The sequence below is a fragment of the Sphaeramia orbicularis genome, chromosome 19, assembly GCF_902148855.1.
Source record: "Sphaeramia orbicularis chromosome 19, fSphaOr1.1, whole genome shotgun sequence".
Classification (NCBI taxonomy): Eukaryota; Metazoa; Chordata; class Actinopteri; order Kurtiformes; family Apogonidae; genus Sphaeramia; species Sphaeramia orbicularis.
In genome coordinates, this window is record NC_043975.1 from 35,608,100 (window position 1) to 35,627,457 (window position 19,358).

The 19,358-nt window shown below is 38.0% G+C and overlaps 1 protein-coding gene across 1 annotated transcript; it reads left to right on the forward strand.

Moving 5' to 3' along the window:
* The first annotated feature begins 7,577 nt into the window (after positions 1-7,577).
* kcnj12a (potassium inwardly rectifying channel subfamily J member 12a) lies at positions 7,578-16,556 on the forward strand. The gene is made up of 2 exons (XM_030122163.1): positions 7,578-8,128; positions 13,882-16,556. The coding sequence occupies exon 2, from the start codon at positions 14,042-14,044 to the stop codon at positions 15,341-15,343; it is 1,302 nt and encodes a 433-aa protein (XP_029978023.1). The 5' UTR covers positions 7,578-8,128; positions 13,882-14,041; the 3' UTR covers positions 15,344-16,556.
* The last annotated feature ends 2,802 nt before the right edge of the window (positions 16,557-19,358 follow it).

The following is a 19,358-nucleotide window of genomic DNA, read 5'->3' on the forward strand; positions in this document are numbered from 1 at the left end:
TTCCTGGTGTGTCCACACATACCACGACATGTTTCTTCTTCTTCTTCTTTGCTTGTTGTAATGTACTAACATCCATTTTTTTTAATTCACTTGACTCTAGGTGCGAAAAAGGTCTTTCCATTGCAGTTTTGCGTGATATACCATTTGCGCTTAAAACCACCTCTTGCCAGCGCAAAAACTTTTTATCAAAAAAAGAGACTTTTGGCGAAACTGTTGTTTTTCCATTTAGTAAATTTTTATGCGCAAGTTACATTTGCGCAATTTGAGGGTCAATGGAAAAGCGACTACTGTCACATTCACAATTTAGATTAACCTCCTAAGTTATGGGTTTTCTGTCCACATTTGTGGACAAGAGTTTCACAACTTTATACAAAAAAAAAGAAAAGAAAACTGTCCACCACAAACGACATTCCATAAAAAATTTAAAAACTGCATCTGAAAAAAACTGTTGCATCATGATGTTTCCAACATAGGCACTTATTGAATAAAAACAAAAAAAGCTTGTACTTGGCTGACATTTCCTGGGTCTTAGGAGGTTAGCCTATCTATATATTAACCCTGTCTTTGGGTGGTGGGAGGACACCGGAGTACCTGGAAAGAACATGCGAACTCTACTCAGAACAGTCCTACTCCCATTGACTGGTGTTGGAATCGAACCCAGGACCCTGTTGCTGTGAGGCACAAGTGCTATCCACTGCACCACCATGTCACCCACATACAATTTACAGTAAAAGCCCAACAACTCTATTTAAGGCTTACACAATAATGTAGATTAAGTTTGGAATTAGTATTGTAAACATAACTCCTTCTCATTTTTTACTCCACACAATAAAAGCTCTACAGGGTTTAAATGCTGTCTGGATCTGGGGGAGATGGGGATTAGAATGAAATAACCTGAGTTACGATGTTGTTTTAAATTGTTTTTCTCACCTTATTTTTTGAAAGAAAGCTTGCAACACTTATTGTAGTTATGACTGTACATTTATTTCACAGTAATTCGACATTAATGGTGCCCAAAAAGGCTTGGGTGCTGCACCTCAGCCTTATAAAAATCTGCTCCTGACACAAATACAGTTAAACGGAACCCAAAAAAGAGACTGTCTTTGTTTTTTACCAAGAGTTAGCAGAGAGATTTTACAAATATACAATATACTTATTATTACTATTTGACGTGGCTTCTTGTGGAGTGTGTCTAAAAATAACATTGAGTGATCTTTTAAGGAAATTGGCTTTTTGCTAGTGGTGACAATTTCATTCATAGTTTTTGTGATATTTCTGGGCCGGCACAAATAAATAATGTTGCACTGAGCACACCAGATATGAGTGCGTTAAAGAAAAGTAAAATTTTACCAAGACAATAGGTCAGGTAACACTGGTGTTACTGTGGTAGATGTAGGCGTAGCAGATTTTCAAATCAATCAATCAGTCATTTTGTCTTGTACAGTAATATTGTGAACATATAATCCTCTTAATAGCATGTTGGTATTTCAAACATGTTTAAATGATGCTCAAAGGACTACTATACCTGATGGCAACCACACAGAACTACTAACATGGCCGTTCAGTCTAGAACCCATAACCCTCACCTAACATCGACATCAGTATTTTTAGAGCAGTTCACAAGACCTTAAAGAACTGACAGAACAATGCTGAATTATCTACGGTTTGTAAGATGCTTTTTCCACACTGTCAAACAATGAAGCAGCACAAAACACAGACATCTACACTCCACCACGGCCATGCTAAACAACAACCAGCTGGGCCCAAGAACAAGAAGGCCTTTTCACAACTATTTCAGCCAGTGCGAATACAGCAATATCACATTTCTAATCCCTGCCGACAAGAGATGAAGTTGCAAAAATTAAATGAACAGGAATGGCTCCAAAGCCTGAAATAGCTGCATCAGACAGGAGTCTCAGAGAATAATGTAATTGGGGTGCTTAGTGACAAGCCAGGCAGGGATGGAGGGAGGGGGGGAAGCTCAGAGCTCTTCCGGGCTTACACACAATATAAAGACGCATTAGTGTGGGACAAAATGACTTGTTAACAAGAAAGGTAAAAAGAATGTGACATGTAGCCGTTGAAAGGAAGAAAAAAAGAAATACAAGCTATCTTTATGTCAATTTATACTTCCATATGGATTATTTCAAAGCATTTTGCAGAATACATGTCTGTTTTACCTTTATTTTAACTGAAATAATATCAGTATATCATTGACACAGCACACACTGTAAATGTTTGACTTAATGTGTTGAAACTTTTCAGATGATGCGTCATGATTATGATGGAGAGAGATTGAACTGTCAGCAGTAATAAGTCAGCAGAGCCCCGGTGCAGTGTGTGCCTCAGGTGAGCATCATTGGAAAAGATGAAATGCTGCAATTATTATCTAGCAGAAACAAAGTGAAAAGTTTATTCTTAGGGCCCTTTGATTAATGCAGTGATCAATGCAAATTACACCTTGCTGCATTCAGCCGGTGTAGGAGTGTGTAACGTACTATGTCCTCAGCTTTCCTTTCTTCACTTTTTCTACTTTGCTGGTTTTATACCTCATTGTATCACTTTTTGTGTTTATATTTTCAGTCTTTTCTTCATATAAGTCTGGTTTCCAAATTTTGTTTTCAGTTTTTGTGATTTGTAATGTAAAATAGATTTTTCACATATCTATTTCACATCATTTAATAAAAACTAAATTATTGATTTATTGGTAGTAAGTTCTGTTAATTTCATTTAGTGGTTCAGTGTGTGTTATTCAGTGACATCTAGTGGTGAAGTTGCAGACTGTAAACAATTAAATATCCCCAGCCTCACAGTAAAGGCTACATAGCCAAAAATGCTATGCAGATGAGAAAAAAAGCATATCAGTTGATTTTGTTAATTATGACAGTAAATGCCAAGTGATTATTTCTTGCAAGTTTAAAGGCTGAGTTTTGGTCCTGAGTGAAAGTTTAACAAACCAGATGATTATTTGTAGTTTAAAACTATTCATAAAAGATTAAACTGGATGAAAATATCTTACAAGGTACAACAAATGAAAAAAAAAATCCATAAGGATGTAACAAAATGAAGATGTCATTTTAGATGTAAAAACATCAAAATGACAAAAGAGTGTCTGCTAAAAGCATGTTCATCACTCATTAACCCTTTCATGCATACTGGTCACTACAGTGGACTGCTAATCTAGAGCTGTTCTCTTGTATATTCATGGGTTTTGTTGTTCTTTTCGGGGATTTTTTTTTGTTTGTTTGTTTGTTTTGTTTTTTGCTATTTTTTTTACACATATCTTTATTAAAGTTTTAAGACACTACATATCTTTTCTGACATGAATTGGTAACATTATGTAGATCTCTCCTGAGCATAAACCCCCAGAATCACAAGCCCTCCCCATAGTTTTCACACAGTTTATCAGTAAATACGTGTTTCTTTGCTTCAAAAATTAAACGCATGGTGTCCAGCTAAGTGGACATTTTTGCAACTTCATGAAAAATACATTCATAGGAAATTTTTTTTTTCATTATTATTTTTTAATGTATTTTTTTTCAATTTTAAATTATTTGTATTTTATTTATTTATTTTTCAGAAGAAAATTTCAATCACATTGGTTTTTTTTCATGCCTAAAGAGGAATAAAAACACTCAGGAAAAAATTTTGATTAAGGTTCTCATAATTTGTGCATGAAAGGGTTAAAGCCAGCGTTTGCCTTGTTCAATCTGGGCTTTTTTAGTTTAGGTGATTTTAGATCTTTTCTGTGCTCACCTCACCTCTGCGCTGGCTGTCACCTTCTGTCTGAAACTCTGGAGAAACATGGTGCCATAACACAGTGGACTGTGAAAGTAACCTATACTCTCTGCAGATGTACTCATTCTAAGGTAACAAGGTTTTCCCTTGGGTTTCAGATGACTTACATGCACTGTGGGTTTCAATGTTTTTATAAGCATCAGTTTGGACCATTATTTTTACCATATATGTGAGTAAAATATTGGAAGACAAGAAATAAATAACATTCAATATCTTAAAAAGAGGGGGAAAAAATCCATTCCATTGCTGCCTTAAATGGCTTGAGAGCTGCACTTTAGCTTTATAATGGTAAGGAAAACCCTCAACTATTCCCATTTTCATGTGATTATACACTAATGAATATAATTAATCATAATTATTAATATTACATTTAATTTCTTTAGTTAGACACTCATAATTCCACTGAATCTTACACTCTGGGCCTTTAAATTTCCTCTCTGTGTCATGTTTACGTAGTAGTTTTACCAGTGTGCATCCAGTAGATCTAGTTGACCAATAGCCCCCTGAACATCTCTCTCTCTTCACTTCATTTCTACCACTTGTTACTGGTCTGTGGAAATGAATTACACCTGCAGCTATGGAGGTAACACTGAATCCCACTTGGCCATCTCCCTGGGAGGCAAAACCCTCTTATTTAGACACAGAGATGGAAAGGATATGTGAGCTGCCACCTGTGATTATGGCGCGGTTACATAACGAGGTTTACAGTGTAGATGTGTGAACCTTGTGATCTACTGTTCTGTAGCGTCGCAGAAACCACAGTGTCGAAGCCTTACATTATGCAGGAGCCCGGTTCAGTACCTGTTGCCGACACAGACCGAGAGGCGCTTTAAAAGCACGCTTTGAGCTCCATTAGTTGACGTCCTCTGCCAAACACAATAGCCTAGTGATGATCACACACACAGGCAAATCACCCTCAGAAGTCTGAAATCAGAGACTGCAAAGCGAGAAAGAATAGAAGCACAGAGAGAGAGAAAGGAGAAAAAAAAGAGAGGGTTCCTACACTGATGAATCATTAGTGATAAAGCTGGGGCTGAGCCAGTATGGCTGTATTTAGAAACTTCTCACTCTTCCAACCCCCTCCTTTACTAATTGTCATCTCTTTTAGTGTTTGACTGATGACTGACTCTGTGTAAGGATGTGAGAAAGGGGGAGCAGACACTCAGCTCTGAGGATAATGTCACACTTTGAAGCTGTCAAGGGCATCAGTAATGTACTGAACAGAGGAAAAAAACACCTGAAGGCAAGAACCAGGGACACTGAGGAAACCAATTTTTAGGTGATTCTACGAAACAGTTCCTCCTGAGGAGATTTTTTTTCCCCCTGGGAGACTTTATATGTGGCGTTATGAACAGATATGATGAACTGAGAGAGCTGACTAATAAAGTGATTGGCATACTTCAATTTCAATTCACCTCACATTGGAGTGTTGGTGTGGCGAGCCTGTCATGTCGTCAAACACACGCACAGGAGCACACACGCACAAGTCCTCAGGTCAAATGTTGTTGATTAGTTGTTGGTGACAAGTGTGAAAGGCATCGCTCCGCACAGAGATACACCAGCCGGCGGCGTAATGTATCAATACATACTCCACACACGCCGAGTCTTTTATTACGACAACCTGCTATCAGGGGTCAAAAAAGATACAGAGATCTGACCCAGAAATGCAAAAGACAATATTCTCAGATGATGATGCAAAGGCCAGGTGGGCTTTTAGATGCTTCTCAAAAACTTCTAATGAACTAGCATTAGATACACTATGAAGGTAAAAGTTAATTGAATTTTCCCTGAAGTCTTGTGGGATATATCTATTCCTTTTTTGTTTTTTTTATGTTTATTACGATTAATGTACTAAGTGTGATGATTGATGTACAAACCAAAATAAATTCATTCATTCATTCATTCATATGCTGAGATTATGTGGGCTTTAGGAGCATTCTTTAGACGTGTTTGTATGCAGCAGATTTAGAATGTTCATCTATTTAGAGAATATTTCCTGTTATCATTAATGTTATCATCTGTGTGTTATAACAAACCATCATGGTCCTTCCTGGTCACCGTCCTAATCATGTGTACTCACGTGGCTTTTCACTTACAGTACATTTAATGAGTTGCACATGATTCAAGAAAATGACAGTTATGAAATTAAAACTAATATGAGATCCACTTTTACTGTTAGTTCTTCAAAATAGACACTTCTTGAGGAATGCAAAATCCAAAACTGACCAAGATCTTACACACAAACCATTCTAAAGTATCTTAAAACTGTACTGAAAATGTCACTTCTCACTCTAAACCGCAGTAGATATTTATCATCTCTTCTATTGGAGCTTTTTATATTGTAATTTATTTTAATAATGGCCTCATCTTATTATGATTCATACACAGAGACACAGACAGTGCATCCCGTGGCATTTCACTGCATGTTTTACTTTGTATTTCTGAGGGTGACAAATAAAATCACACTGAACCTTGATTATAGATTTATTAATTATCTTATATCCACACCTACAGTTTATTTATTATTTAAAAAGGGCTCAGGCGAACCTCTTTATTACACAAATTGACATCGACGTTTTCCACAAAGACCCTGGTTAGACTTTAGTCAAGAGCTTTAGTCAAAAATCTGGACAATCTGTTTACTACGCTGAGGTGGAGATGCATAACTAAAACAAAAGCTTACATTTCTGGTTAGAAGAAGAAACACATGTACTTTAATATATTATAAAAGCTAATGTGGACAAATATTGAAACTATACAGATTAATCAGATAATACATTTTATAGTTTATGAATATCTCCAGGATATGGTGCCGATAGAGGCTTCATTTTAGGCATCTAAACTGGAATAAATGGTTTTAAGAGAAAATAATAAATCAAAAGATAAAAATCGCTCCAGATTTTTTGTGATTAGTTCTTTTTTTTTGTCCACGTTTATTTGCTTTGAGTGTAATGTTCAGTGATTCAGGTTTATTCATTTATCTATTTGTTACTTTGACTTGGATGTTGAGTTTGACATTTATCTGGTTTCTTAAAAAGTGAAAGTCTTCATTTCAGGTCATGCTTAATGTGTTTTCCACTTATGGGGAAAGCAAAGTAAATAGCATAGTTTTTTTTTTCCGGCTACAAACTATTGTCTCAAAAGATTGCTATCAGTTAACCTTAAATGGCAAAATCAGCTTTTTCAAGAATGTGATTGAAGTAATAAAACAGCAGGATTCCGAAGTTGAATAAGTCTGTCACCAGCAGAAAACCTATTTGAGTTCAAGGAAGTAAAACAGCTTGAGTGGCTTCACTTTCCCTAATTTGTGTTATATGACATATTATGGCAATCAGACTATGCACAGTCAGTGTACATGGGAATATGAGTGGAGCAATCGTGTTTATTGGCAATATAAATGGGTCAGTTGTCTCATTTGTAGTATTTTGTGCAAACATAGAGAGAAGTAAGAGGACTGGGCTGGTAGTCTAACAGGAGAAGTCAGTGTTGTGTCCTTGTGTTCTTCATAATGTTGCTTTTATTTACTTTTGATTAACATGTGATCAAATACAATACTGGATTGTCTGCCTGTGTTTTCTGAATGATACGTCTGTGCATCAAGTTGCTGGCAACTGGTAGTGCCATGATGTGGGAGGGAGGGAGGGAGACGACGAGAGAGAGAGAGAGAGAGAGAGAGAGGGGAGGGAGGGAGGGAGGCTGCAAATGGCAGCTTCTGTGACACTATGGGAGGGAGGGAGAGAGAGAGGAGTAGGGGAGCAAGAAATAGTCAGAGTGAGAGGGATTGTGAGGGTGAGAAAAGAGAGAGAGAGAGAGAGAGAGAGAGAGCTACAGTCAACTAGATCAGATTGCAAAAGATGATAGAGAGAGCTGTTCAGTTAATAAGCACTGAGGAAGTATTCTACGGTTTTGTAAAAATGTGGAGGATGGACTTGTTAGTAAAGATGAGGACTGAGCTTGCGACCAGTTGAAGATATTGCTTCAGAGGATGGACATATAATACCTGTATTTTCACTGGGATAGACCTTACTAAACACTTCGCACCTTTTTCGCACGTTGAGAACTGAGTGACATTTGTCTGAACTCACTACGGCCTCTGAAAAAGAAAAAGAAGAGAGCAAAAAACAAGGATGGAGAAATTCAAAGGGGGTCTGCGCCTTGTGCTGAAGATGATGGAATGGTTTTCTCCAGTTTTAGAGTAACACACAAAAGAAGGAGCAGCTGCGGTGGCAGATGCAGAGAATGCCTCAGTTTGGTTAACAGGGACACTGGGAACAGATAAGATACCACCTTTGAGTTCTGCAGCCTCAGGGAGGACAAGCATAAACACAAGGTAAGAGAAGACAGAAAACTTGACTTCAAACTTGCAGGATGATCATCACATCGATATATGTCAGTTGTCATTGGTCAGCTGTGTGATCAAAGTGACGCTGGATGGCACTGTCTACACTGATGCATTCCCCACTGTGAGCTTATTCAGTCATTCTACTAAAATCCAATAAAACATCTAATACTGAAAATAAACTTGTAATTCAGTTTAAAAGTGAAAAAATGAAAATAAAATGTCACAACTATAATTCAAGAGGCTAAAATGCACCACACAGTGTCAGTGTCAGTTATAGCTTTCCAAAAATAATATAGCAACCGTTAAATCTAGGTACTAAATTGAACATTTTACTCAATATTTTTCATCCCTTTTAAAATAAAAGATGGTGTTCACATCGGTGTCCTGCTGCTGAGGATATTAACACCGCAATTTGAAACTAGAAGTCCTCACTTCAATGCCTTTGTTTCCTCTGAAATCCACTGTGCTGTAGAGCAAAACCAGAGCAGCAAACAATATGTCACTGACCCGAGAAACAGCAAAGCTTTCCTGTAGAATGATATTTAATATTGCAATAAAATATGATACTGGGGCTAGGTTTAGATGAAGTCTGTTTTACAGAAGGTTGAAACAGCATAATAAAAACTGAAATTCTATATCTGGTTTGTTTACTAAGACAGAAGACCAAGTAAATAAATGCCATCATATACAGGCACTACTACTTCAGTCATCCAACAAAAGCAGAATTAGTCACTGCTATTTTTAATTTCAGGCAAAAACTATGTAATGCATACATACCATTAAATATATTCAATTAAATTTCAATAAATGACTCCAATAATCCAAGATGGTGCAACTTGAGGAGTTTTTAGGCCACCAATCCCATGGGAGACATATATCAGATAAACAGTCTAACAGTAGCATCCAGTTTAGCATAATAATACAGGAGACCAGACATCACAGGAGAGACAGCAGGTATTAATGGATAAATGTGTTGTTACTGCACTTGTCTTTCAGTATATTAAAAATAAAATCACTGATGCAAGGGTACAAAGAAGACGAAAGATGAAGAGGACGGAGATTATGCAGCATTGTCTGACAGTTCAATGACCTCATCCTGCTTTTCATCTCAGTTTGATGCACTTTTATGACCAAAAAGGTTATTTAGTACGCAGTAGGACACAATGACAACACAAAATAACACATCCACAAATTAAGGGCGGAAGTTTTGCTGTTTTATGAGGCCTATAATATATTAGAAATGTATCATTTAATCATGCAATATAATAGACTTGTGTGCTGCAACAGGTATCACTCTAAATTAGGAATTACATAGTTTAATATGGGTGATTCAGCCTTTGTGAATGGGTGCAAGTAATTAAAAAACTGCACATAAGATCAAAAAGCCAGTGAGAAGCTCACATGTGGGAATGATCAATCAATGGGAAACAGGTGTTTGAACGGTGGAAAGGCTACAGGTGCAGCTAGCAAAAACTACAGATTTTGTTCCACTTGCACTGAATATACCAGCTGTTATAAATGTGAGAGGGTGACTCAGTTCTTCGTGAACACTTCTCTCTGTTGCCTCACCTGAGATAGCATCGCAGTGCAGGTGATGGCCTACATACCAACCTAAACAAACTCCAGGACTAGTGTACTGTCTGGTTAGTTATGTTACCGTTGTCAAGCACCAAAGTTTAATGCATTGTCAGGGTTGTTATAATTAGGTTAGGGTTTACTTGGCTAATTATAGCAAAAATATAGGTATAGGACATATAGGGTTAAAATATTTTAATTTGAGACTAAAACTAGTAGTTTTTAGACTACTGTCAGCTACATCTTCCTCCCATCCCACCTATTTCAACTTCTTTATATCAACCTTTTGTATACAATAATGAAAAAAACAGGAAACAACAGAAACTAAATACAAACAAACCGAACATAGTCAATCATCGAAATCAAAATTAAAACTACTTGTGTAAAACAAACAAAATAAAAAAAACTACAAACTGGAAATCTCATAACAGCCGCTGTGTAACATTTGTAAACATCATACAAGGTACCAGTTTGTATACGGTCCTGGCCAATCAGAGATCATTGCCTGCATGGTGAAGTGTGTTACTTTCTATAGGAAAATACCTGTAGGTCACTTGAGACCGAGATGGGCTCCGCGTGGTGAGCTATAGGAAAAATACAATGACACCTGAACCCCTGCTCTTCCTTCACAATGGCCCCGGGAGGTGGGCCGGGATCGTAGTGGTAGAGCTCAGTTTCCTGCATGTCTTGAGATGAGGTACCCTCTCCCACTCCATCGCATTGTTCCTTCCAATCCCTTCCATTATTTTGCACATCCAATTATTCATTCTATTCATCCTAATCAGCTTCAAGCTTATCATCTCCCCTGGTCGCTCCTCTCAACTCCCTAAGAACACACACATACACACACACACACACACACACACACACACGGAAGGATAGGTCACAAAAGTCACAAAAGGTTATTCATGAAATTACTGGAAGTACTGCAAATCACTTTCACTTTGTCGTGCCTTATAAATCAAAGATATAAGCTCAATTAGAGACTCAAGACGCTTTGAGTGAACAACGCACTATAAACACAACGATGGGCTCCCGTTGCCCTTTCATTACACACTACTTGTGTCAGAAGATATGTGTTGTCATAGTGTATGTATCAGCAACCAGTATTAAGGTCATAATCTGTGGTTAAAATCTAAACAGAGCTGTTGTCCCACCACTGATATTCAACAATTAACACTGAAGCTCGATCTTCCTCGATTTGCCTTTCAATCTAAAGTCAATTTTCAACAACTTGCTCAAACTAGTGTCACTTTCTGCAAAATCAGGCTTTGCTAAAATCCAAGTCAAAAAGTCATTAACGAAGACCAACCTTTTGGCGATATATGCATTCAAAACATTGCGTGCACAAGCTCTCAGTGGAACAAAGAGCTTCACATGTGATTACCACCAAGGCTTTCTGCATGAGATGAGACACTTATCTAATGACTCTAACGACGTGGGGAGGGTTTTTACTTTCATTTAACCAATTCACTTGACACCGCACTCTGCGCAACAGCGGTATGATATGGACACTGCTTAGTGCGGACGGCGGCTCGGGTTATGTGTAAACTGTTGAGGTCAAGATGTATTGTGTGAAACAGTGAGACAAAGTGCTTGTTCAAGATTAATCACACTTATATAACCAAGCTAGTGCTGCTACTATGTCATACAGCCAAGTCCACCTACCACTGTCAAAGTACACAAATTAAACTGTGTGTAACAATCAACTGATAACTTTGGCTCAGATTAAAATAACTTGTTTGGATTACATACTTCCACTTTACATGTCTGAAAGAAGTAATACTCATTTTAGAGCTAACAGCTGTGCGCCCTTTGGGGATAAGATAAGAGCAAAAAAGTCCATTCAAATATGAAAAGAGAACATATTTAGCTACAGTATTTTTTGTGGTACAGGTATGTTTGATCCCAAGGGGGCCAAATTGAAGATTGTACATGAGGTAATCCAGCTCCAGATTAAGAACTGTAGTAAACTTTCACCTGAGAGTGTGTGAGTGAGGACAGAATCAGTGTGAGTGTGTGGCAGACGTTGGGGGCACCTGGGATTTGGGAGCGCACATGAGTGAACAGTCAAGCCTTCGGGGCCCAAATCATGCAGGCAGACAAAAAAAAAAGCGGATGTGGCCAGGCGATAAAAGCTGTCTGCACCCAGAGGGGCCTCAGTCCAGCTCCCCTGGGTAAAACTCCTTGACCCTGAGGCTCGACATCCAGCACAGTGGCAAGGTTATCAGCAGCTTGATGGAGGGAATCGTTCCATATTTCAGACCCACTTTAACTAAAATGTTGACACATAACATAAGAAACTGCTGCAGATGCCACTTGTCTGATCTTTTACTATTCCTGTAAGCAAAAGTCAGAGTTGTAATTATAAACTAAATGTAATACAGGGCATTTCACAAGGGAGAAATCAGCTACCTACTTGTAAACTACACCATAAGGAGTAACCATACATTTACAGCAGCCTTGGATTATGATTAATAACACTGCAAATTGTACAGAATGGGGTCAAATAAATAGTTCTTCCACATCCCTGTACATCCATGGAGCCAGTGGCACACAAACAAGTCCCGTAGGAGTTTCTTTAATGTACAGGCAACTCAACATCAAGACCATAAAAGAAACAGATAGAAGAGTGCAGTTTGTCTGTTGGATGTGTGATGATTGCATGGTATGCTGCTGATAACTATAAATATAACCAAGACGTGTTGAAAACTGACGTGTGATAGCCCTTCTCTATCACCGCTCAGCCCAAAATAGGTGTTGCTGTTTTATAATAACTCATCAACCCCAGGTAGTGTGTCAAACAGTGGTCAAGATGTGTATTGCTTGATAATAGACATGTGGTAAGTGATAACTTAATTGTCTCCACTGTCATCTGTCTTCCTAATTGAAAAAGACAAGCACAGGAAATGCCATGTGACATAAGTGGATCTGCTGGGAGGCCAGTGCTTCACTTATGCAGCTGACATCAAAAGACATAAGGACCCTTCAATGAGGGCCAATTGGATTTTGAGTCGTGATGTTTAAAGAGAGAAAGATGGCGAGGAGAAAAAGACCACACTAACTGCCATTTTGGATAACATGATAAGCTGTGCTACAGTGTCTAACCTTAAAATGAAAAATAAAACACAATGACAGACTAATAAATGAGAAAAGCAAATGTTTTGGCATGACCAGAATTTACAAATACTAAGTTTTTTCCCTAAATAACCTCCTAATTACTGCCCAATGACAGTAAGTAAATAAGCAGAAATGCCATCTTCACATGCTTTGTTCACAGTGGGCCTTATAAGGTGGCCGTGTCAAGAGAATACACATTATCCTTTAATAGCATGTATTAAACAAGAACAAAATGCAAAAAAAAATGCAAAACAACAACTGTTACTAGAGTCTTGGTCTATGCTTGTTCTATGCTCCCCCCTACCAACTCCGTCTTGGTCAAAACCTATTCAGTACTTGCTAAAAAGTGTCAGTGATTAGTCTACACTGATAATTACTTGAACTGGAGACTCGTCCAAGATGTACTCCAAATTCTCACCTGGTAGCTGGGACAGGCTAGTTGCTAAATCTGGCAATGCGAAAAAAGGCTTTATTAAGGATTTTATAATGACCAGTAAAGGGCCAATATGGTACTGATATACGAATAAGCAACTAGCTAATTGTTACAATGGTTTAATGGGTGTAATATTCAAAGTTACATTTTCACTGGTGTATAATCAATGAAAATGAGAAATGCTGTTACCTTAAAGTTAGACATTTATACTGAGGAAGTGGGATGCTTTCAACAGAGTTTGTCATATTACACCAACATGTTTCTATAGTACCACTGAATGGACTTTTTAATTTTTTTTAAAGGTGGGTGGCATTCAATGTTCAGCTGTCACCTACTATGTTTGAGGGAGGACCAGAGTTACTGTAAAAAAACCCAAATGGACAAAACAAGCAAGGGACTTTTTTGTGGCCACCATAGGGGAGGGGGGAGAGTTCAGTTGGGTACAACCAGCAACTTCAGTGATATCACTAAATATCACATTTAGAATTTTTAACACAAGCTAGTTGTTAAGTAAGATGTTGTCATTCAGTCATTCAAGTCTTTCTTAATGTATTTAATACTGGAGTGTACCATGTCATAGAAAGTTCACACGGTTGTCCTTTTCTGTCCACAGGGCCTGGATTAAAACGCACAGCTCCCACCCAGCTCCGTGTCTATGACTCACTAAAATGCAGCTTAGACAGTGATCAAGCTGTGAGGGGCTTCAATCACACACTGGGGCTCCAGGCCTGCCCTTCTGCTCTGATCGTGCAGCTGGATGCGCCGCCAGGAGCATGAGTGTGGGAAGAATCAATCGCTACAGCATTGTGTCATCTGAGGAAGAAGGCCTGCGCCTCACTACCATGCATGGCATGAACGGCTTTGGCAATGGCAAGATCCACACACGCCGCAAGTGCCGCAACCGATTCGTCAAAAAGAATGGCCAGTGCAACGTGCAGTTTGCCAATATGGACGACAAGTCGCAGCGCTACATGGCCGATATTTTTACCACTTGTGTTGATATTCGTTGGCGATGGATGCTGGTAGTCTTCACTCTCGTGTTTGTTGTCTCCTGGCTAGCCTTTGGCTTAGCCTTCTGGGTAATCGCTTTACTGCATGGGGATCTAGATAACCCTGCTGGAGATGACAACTTCACTCCATGTGTTCTCCAGGTCAACGGATTTGTGGCTGCCTTTCTCTTCTCCATTGAAACACAGTCTACCATAGGTTATGGCTACCGTTGTGTGACTGAGGAATGCCCAGTGGCAGTGTTTATGGTGGTCTTCCAGTCCATAGTGGGTTGTATCATTGACTGCTTCATGATTGGCGCCATCATGGCCAAGATGGCAAGGCCAAAGAAGCGAGCACAAACACTGTTGTTTAGCCACAATGCTGTCATTGCCATGCGGGATGGAAAGTTGTGCCTCATGTGGAGGGTAGGGAACCTTCGCAAAAGCCACATTGTAGAGGCCCATGTAAGGGCACAGCTCATCAAACCTCGGATCACTGATGAGGGGGAATATATTCCTCTAGACCAGATTGACATTAATGTAGGATTTGACAAAGGACTGGACAGGATTTTCTTGGTTTCACCTATAACTATTCTCCATGAAATAGATGAGGAGAGCCCCCTTTTTGGAATCAGCAAACAAGACCTAGAGACAGCAGACTTTGAGATTGTTGTCATCTTGGAGGGGATGGTTGAAGCCACTGCCATGACCACACAGGCCCGCAGCTCCTACTTGGCCTCTGAGATCCTTTGGGGTCACCGGTTTGAGCCGGTCTTGTTTGAGGAGAAGAACCTGTACAAGGTGGATTACTCTCATTTTCATAAAACTTATGAGGTGCCGTCCACCCCCCGCTGCAGTGCCAAGGACATGGTGGAGAACAAATTCCTAGTCCCCAGCTCTAACTCCTTCTGCTATGAAAATGAGCTGGCCTTCCTAAACCGTGATGATGAGGAGGAGGATGTAGGCGGTGGAAGCAGGGCACTGGCAAACCTCAGTCCAGACCGGAACAGCCGGCACGAATTTGACCGCTTACAGACCACCAGGGCGCTGGATCAAAGGTCATATCGTAGAGAGTCAGAAATATGACCCAGGGTCAACTTTCAATAACTTTATCCATGGATAAAATGCAGAACAATGCAAAGTGCCATAGGAAAAGCTGACTACTGTGATAGATTGGAAAAGACAGAGTAACAGAGACTTAACTGGAAGGAATGGGGGTAAAGCAGAAGTGCACAGCTTAGAAAATTGTGGTAAGGAATGTCTACAATCAAGGAAAAGGCTAAAGAAAGACCTTCTTCCTTCATGGAAACTTGAATCTTTTTCACATGGTCATTTTTGAGTTAAGAACGGTCACTGATAGTGCATCAAAAAGCTATTATGACAGAATCTTATAATCAAATCTTAGGTGTAAATACATTACTTAGGTAAGTTATGTTTTGTGTGCAGTATCAGTTTCCAAAAACACCTTTAAAAAACAAAATTTACTACTTTAACTTGCTCTTGGGCACAAATAATAGTGGTACAAGGCTTCACCTACGCTCTCCTCTCATTGCTGTAATTTGCTGGACCTGAGTTCAGTGACACATTGAAAATTCATGCTCTGCAGCGTTCAGATGCAATGAGCCATGATAAAACATCTGACCGTGAGCTACAGAGAACAGTGTATTTCACCACTTAGCTTTAGTGTCAGACTGATCCGTAAATCCACCAACAAGACAAAACGAAAAGCACCTTAAACAAATAAACTAGTATAGGGAAATTAAGTAAAAAAAAATAAATAAATAAACGACAATATTTATATATATAGGAAAATCAGACATCTTATATTATCTTGTATATGTTCCTTTCATAATTTGGCTTCACCACCATATACATATGAGGTTATGTACCAATTATTGCTACATTAAACAAAACTAAAGCACAAATGGAGACTCGCTTTCTCTCTCTCTCTCCTTCCAAAATCAGGTATATACGGGCCATAAAAAAACAAAAAAACAATACAGCAGGAAAGGAAACTAACCCCATAAGAAGGAAACAGTAAAATCTACCTTTTCTTCATTGCTCAACAAATTACCACTACAAAATTATTATGCTGGTATTCATTAAAATTTCTCTTCTGTGCAATATTGAAATCAAACCTGTAACAAAAAATCATATTTTCTTCTTTTCAACAACAAATCTATGCATATCTTTAAACTACAGCATCAAGGGACAGATATTCTTCTCATTTCTGTGTAAAAGGAATTAAAAGGAATTGTGTGATCACTTTAATCAGCACTTAATCCTTAAAAAAACAGCCTCAAAACAAACTGCAGTGTGTATTAAACCTTAAGACCAAACATAACATTTTCCTGTGACTTCTGTATTTATTTGGCCATAAAGTGGCCAAAATAAATCTAAACTGTATTGTTTTCAGTGTCTCTAATTGCCCAGCAAACATCTGAATGTCTGAATCACTCCAAAATTTTAATGACCTATCATCTTAAGGGCAAATGTCTACAATACTTTGTGTTATGCTAATAAGGTTAGAATAGTCCATACGATTTACTGTAGCTGAAACTACAGTTCTACTCATTTCACATCAACGGTGGATAAATTTAACTGCTCCTTCTGGTGTTACAAACAGAGTCTTTTTCAGACTTCACCTGGGATGAAGCCCTGGTTTAGAGCCCAGATACACACAGGCTACCATGAAATAAGAAGGAAATAGAGTGAAAGAAAAGAATGCACTTCTTTTTCACTCCTCTCATAACTTAACACTTCACTGTAGATGGCTGAAAACGTTTAGCAATATGTAACATAATGTGATGAGACACTTGATCGAGGCCTGGGTAGAAGCAATAAATACTGAAGCACACCTTTTGACTTAATTTTAATAATATTTGTGATGATTCTCATTTATACACTGAACATGCATATTTATAATTCTGGATACACACATAACAAATGAAAAGGCATGGTGTGTTTTTTAGTTTTACTGTATTGTATGCATACGAATTTCTTCCGTGCTGATGTTAAGCTCAGATTTCAATACCAAAGTTATGGAGGGTGGTTCAGACTTGATTTATATATGACTGTTCCCAAATATTCTTCAAAGAACATTTTAGATCAAGTCATGCAAAATGGATGGTAAGGGTACTCATTACTCCAGTCTAAAACTGATCTCCTCACTGTTCTTAATCACTCTGAAAATCATGTCAATATTTAAAAGCAAATTAAAAGTTAAATAATTTGCTACTAATATATATACATAAATATATATAGTAGATAGTAGAAAAAAATTATACTGCGTTTTAAAGTATTGTTTATTATGTAAACGCCTCACAAGTAAATTATCATTCAAACCTCAATATGTTTCAGATTCTGTTTGTAAAATCCAGCTGATCAGTTACCTCACTGAAATAATGATGTCATGTCCCTGAGAAATACTAGTCAACGTTAACAAATAAAATATTTAATATGTGTAAAGAAGAAAATATATAGAAGGAGGGGGAACTACAACATAAGAACAAAGAAAAAACCATGAAATGGTTGTTATGTTGGCATAATGACTGATATTTTCTTAATAGTCATTTACTCCATCTAAATGCTTTGCTCTATGATATTTCTTGGTTAAATGTAGATTTTTTTAGAAATTTATAGTATGTACTAAAATGTAAATTGCATTTTTTCGGCTAAAAAGAAAATCCTTTACCCTAAACACTAAATTTTTATTATGCTCATTGCCTTCTGGGAAGGGTTCTATATACTGATGTGTGAAGCCTCTGCACCTATTCACAACCTTTCAGTGATTTAAAAAAAAAAAAATAGATGAAGCATTAACAGCTTCCTGCTGCATAGTTCAGTCATATCTGGAGATGAATCTTTTAGAGATAGTTTTATTATTGATGTTGCCCACCTGAGCCCTTAAAGGAAACACACACTAAAGTTTTAGCTAAACACATCAAGGTTTCTAATAAAATAAGCATAGTTGCATTATAATAATGATAATAAGGAGCAGCCAGGATTTAAAGAGTGCTTATTTTTATACAAAGTTCCTTTTGATAGAAGGGGCAGCAATCAACATTTATCTGTTTTTATCAAAGTATTGAAATAAAGTCCTTATTAAGAGGCAGAAATGTGATTCCTGTCTCAATTTCCAATGATTTTTTTTTCTTTTTCATTTCAGCAAAGAAACTTATTATTAAAAAGGTATTTCTCTTAAAGGGATGATTGGAATAACCTTTGACCTCTGTAGAAGTCTTCCTATGTCCAGAACAATGTGTACTGGGCTTCTGATTTTCACTCGAATCATTTAAATTATTCAATTAAAGAACTAACTGTGAAAAGAATGTTTTTATCTCACTTGTTGTTTGTAGGGTTTTTCTTGAGAAAGAATCTTACAAATGGTGACAGATGCTCCATCAGTCCAATGTAAAATCCAGCGTAAACCACAGAGATCCTCAGGTCGGACTAATCAGTGGATGATGCAGTAGCTCTGGTAACACATCACCATGAGGGATGGCTAAAGGGTGGAGTTCAACACTCACGGTCACCACAGTCAGGTGACGCGGTAGCCTCAGCCAATTATTCAAGAAGGCTCATCAATTAATCACTGCGACACACAAGCAACCAGCAGGGCCAGGGGCCTTTGGCCCCAGCAAACTGGGCACTAGCCTGCAGCTGAATTAGTCAAATCACCAGACAACATCAATACTCCACATCCTTAGAACTGGTTTAATATTAATGGACACTATGGTGCCTTACTGCACATTTTATGCTGTTTTTTGAGTTCAACAGGGCCAACCAACACTGAATATGATGGCACGGAGGAATAATATCTGGGAAAAAACAAAGCAGTAATAGTGGCCAATATTGACTTGAATTACAAAAACACATCTTTGTTGTTATGGTACCCTCTACAGTTTCCAGTTACATATCAGCTGTTGTTCTGACAATACTGGCTGATATTATTGTTCCAACTGATTTATTATACAGTCCTCCACTGTTTAGGTCACTCGTGTTGAATTATAATATAAATAACTTGGATTAGAGAAATGCTCTCTGTGCTGTTTTCCAAATAACTCTATAGTATACATTTTAAGTTTTATAATGGTAAAAG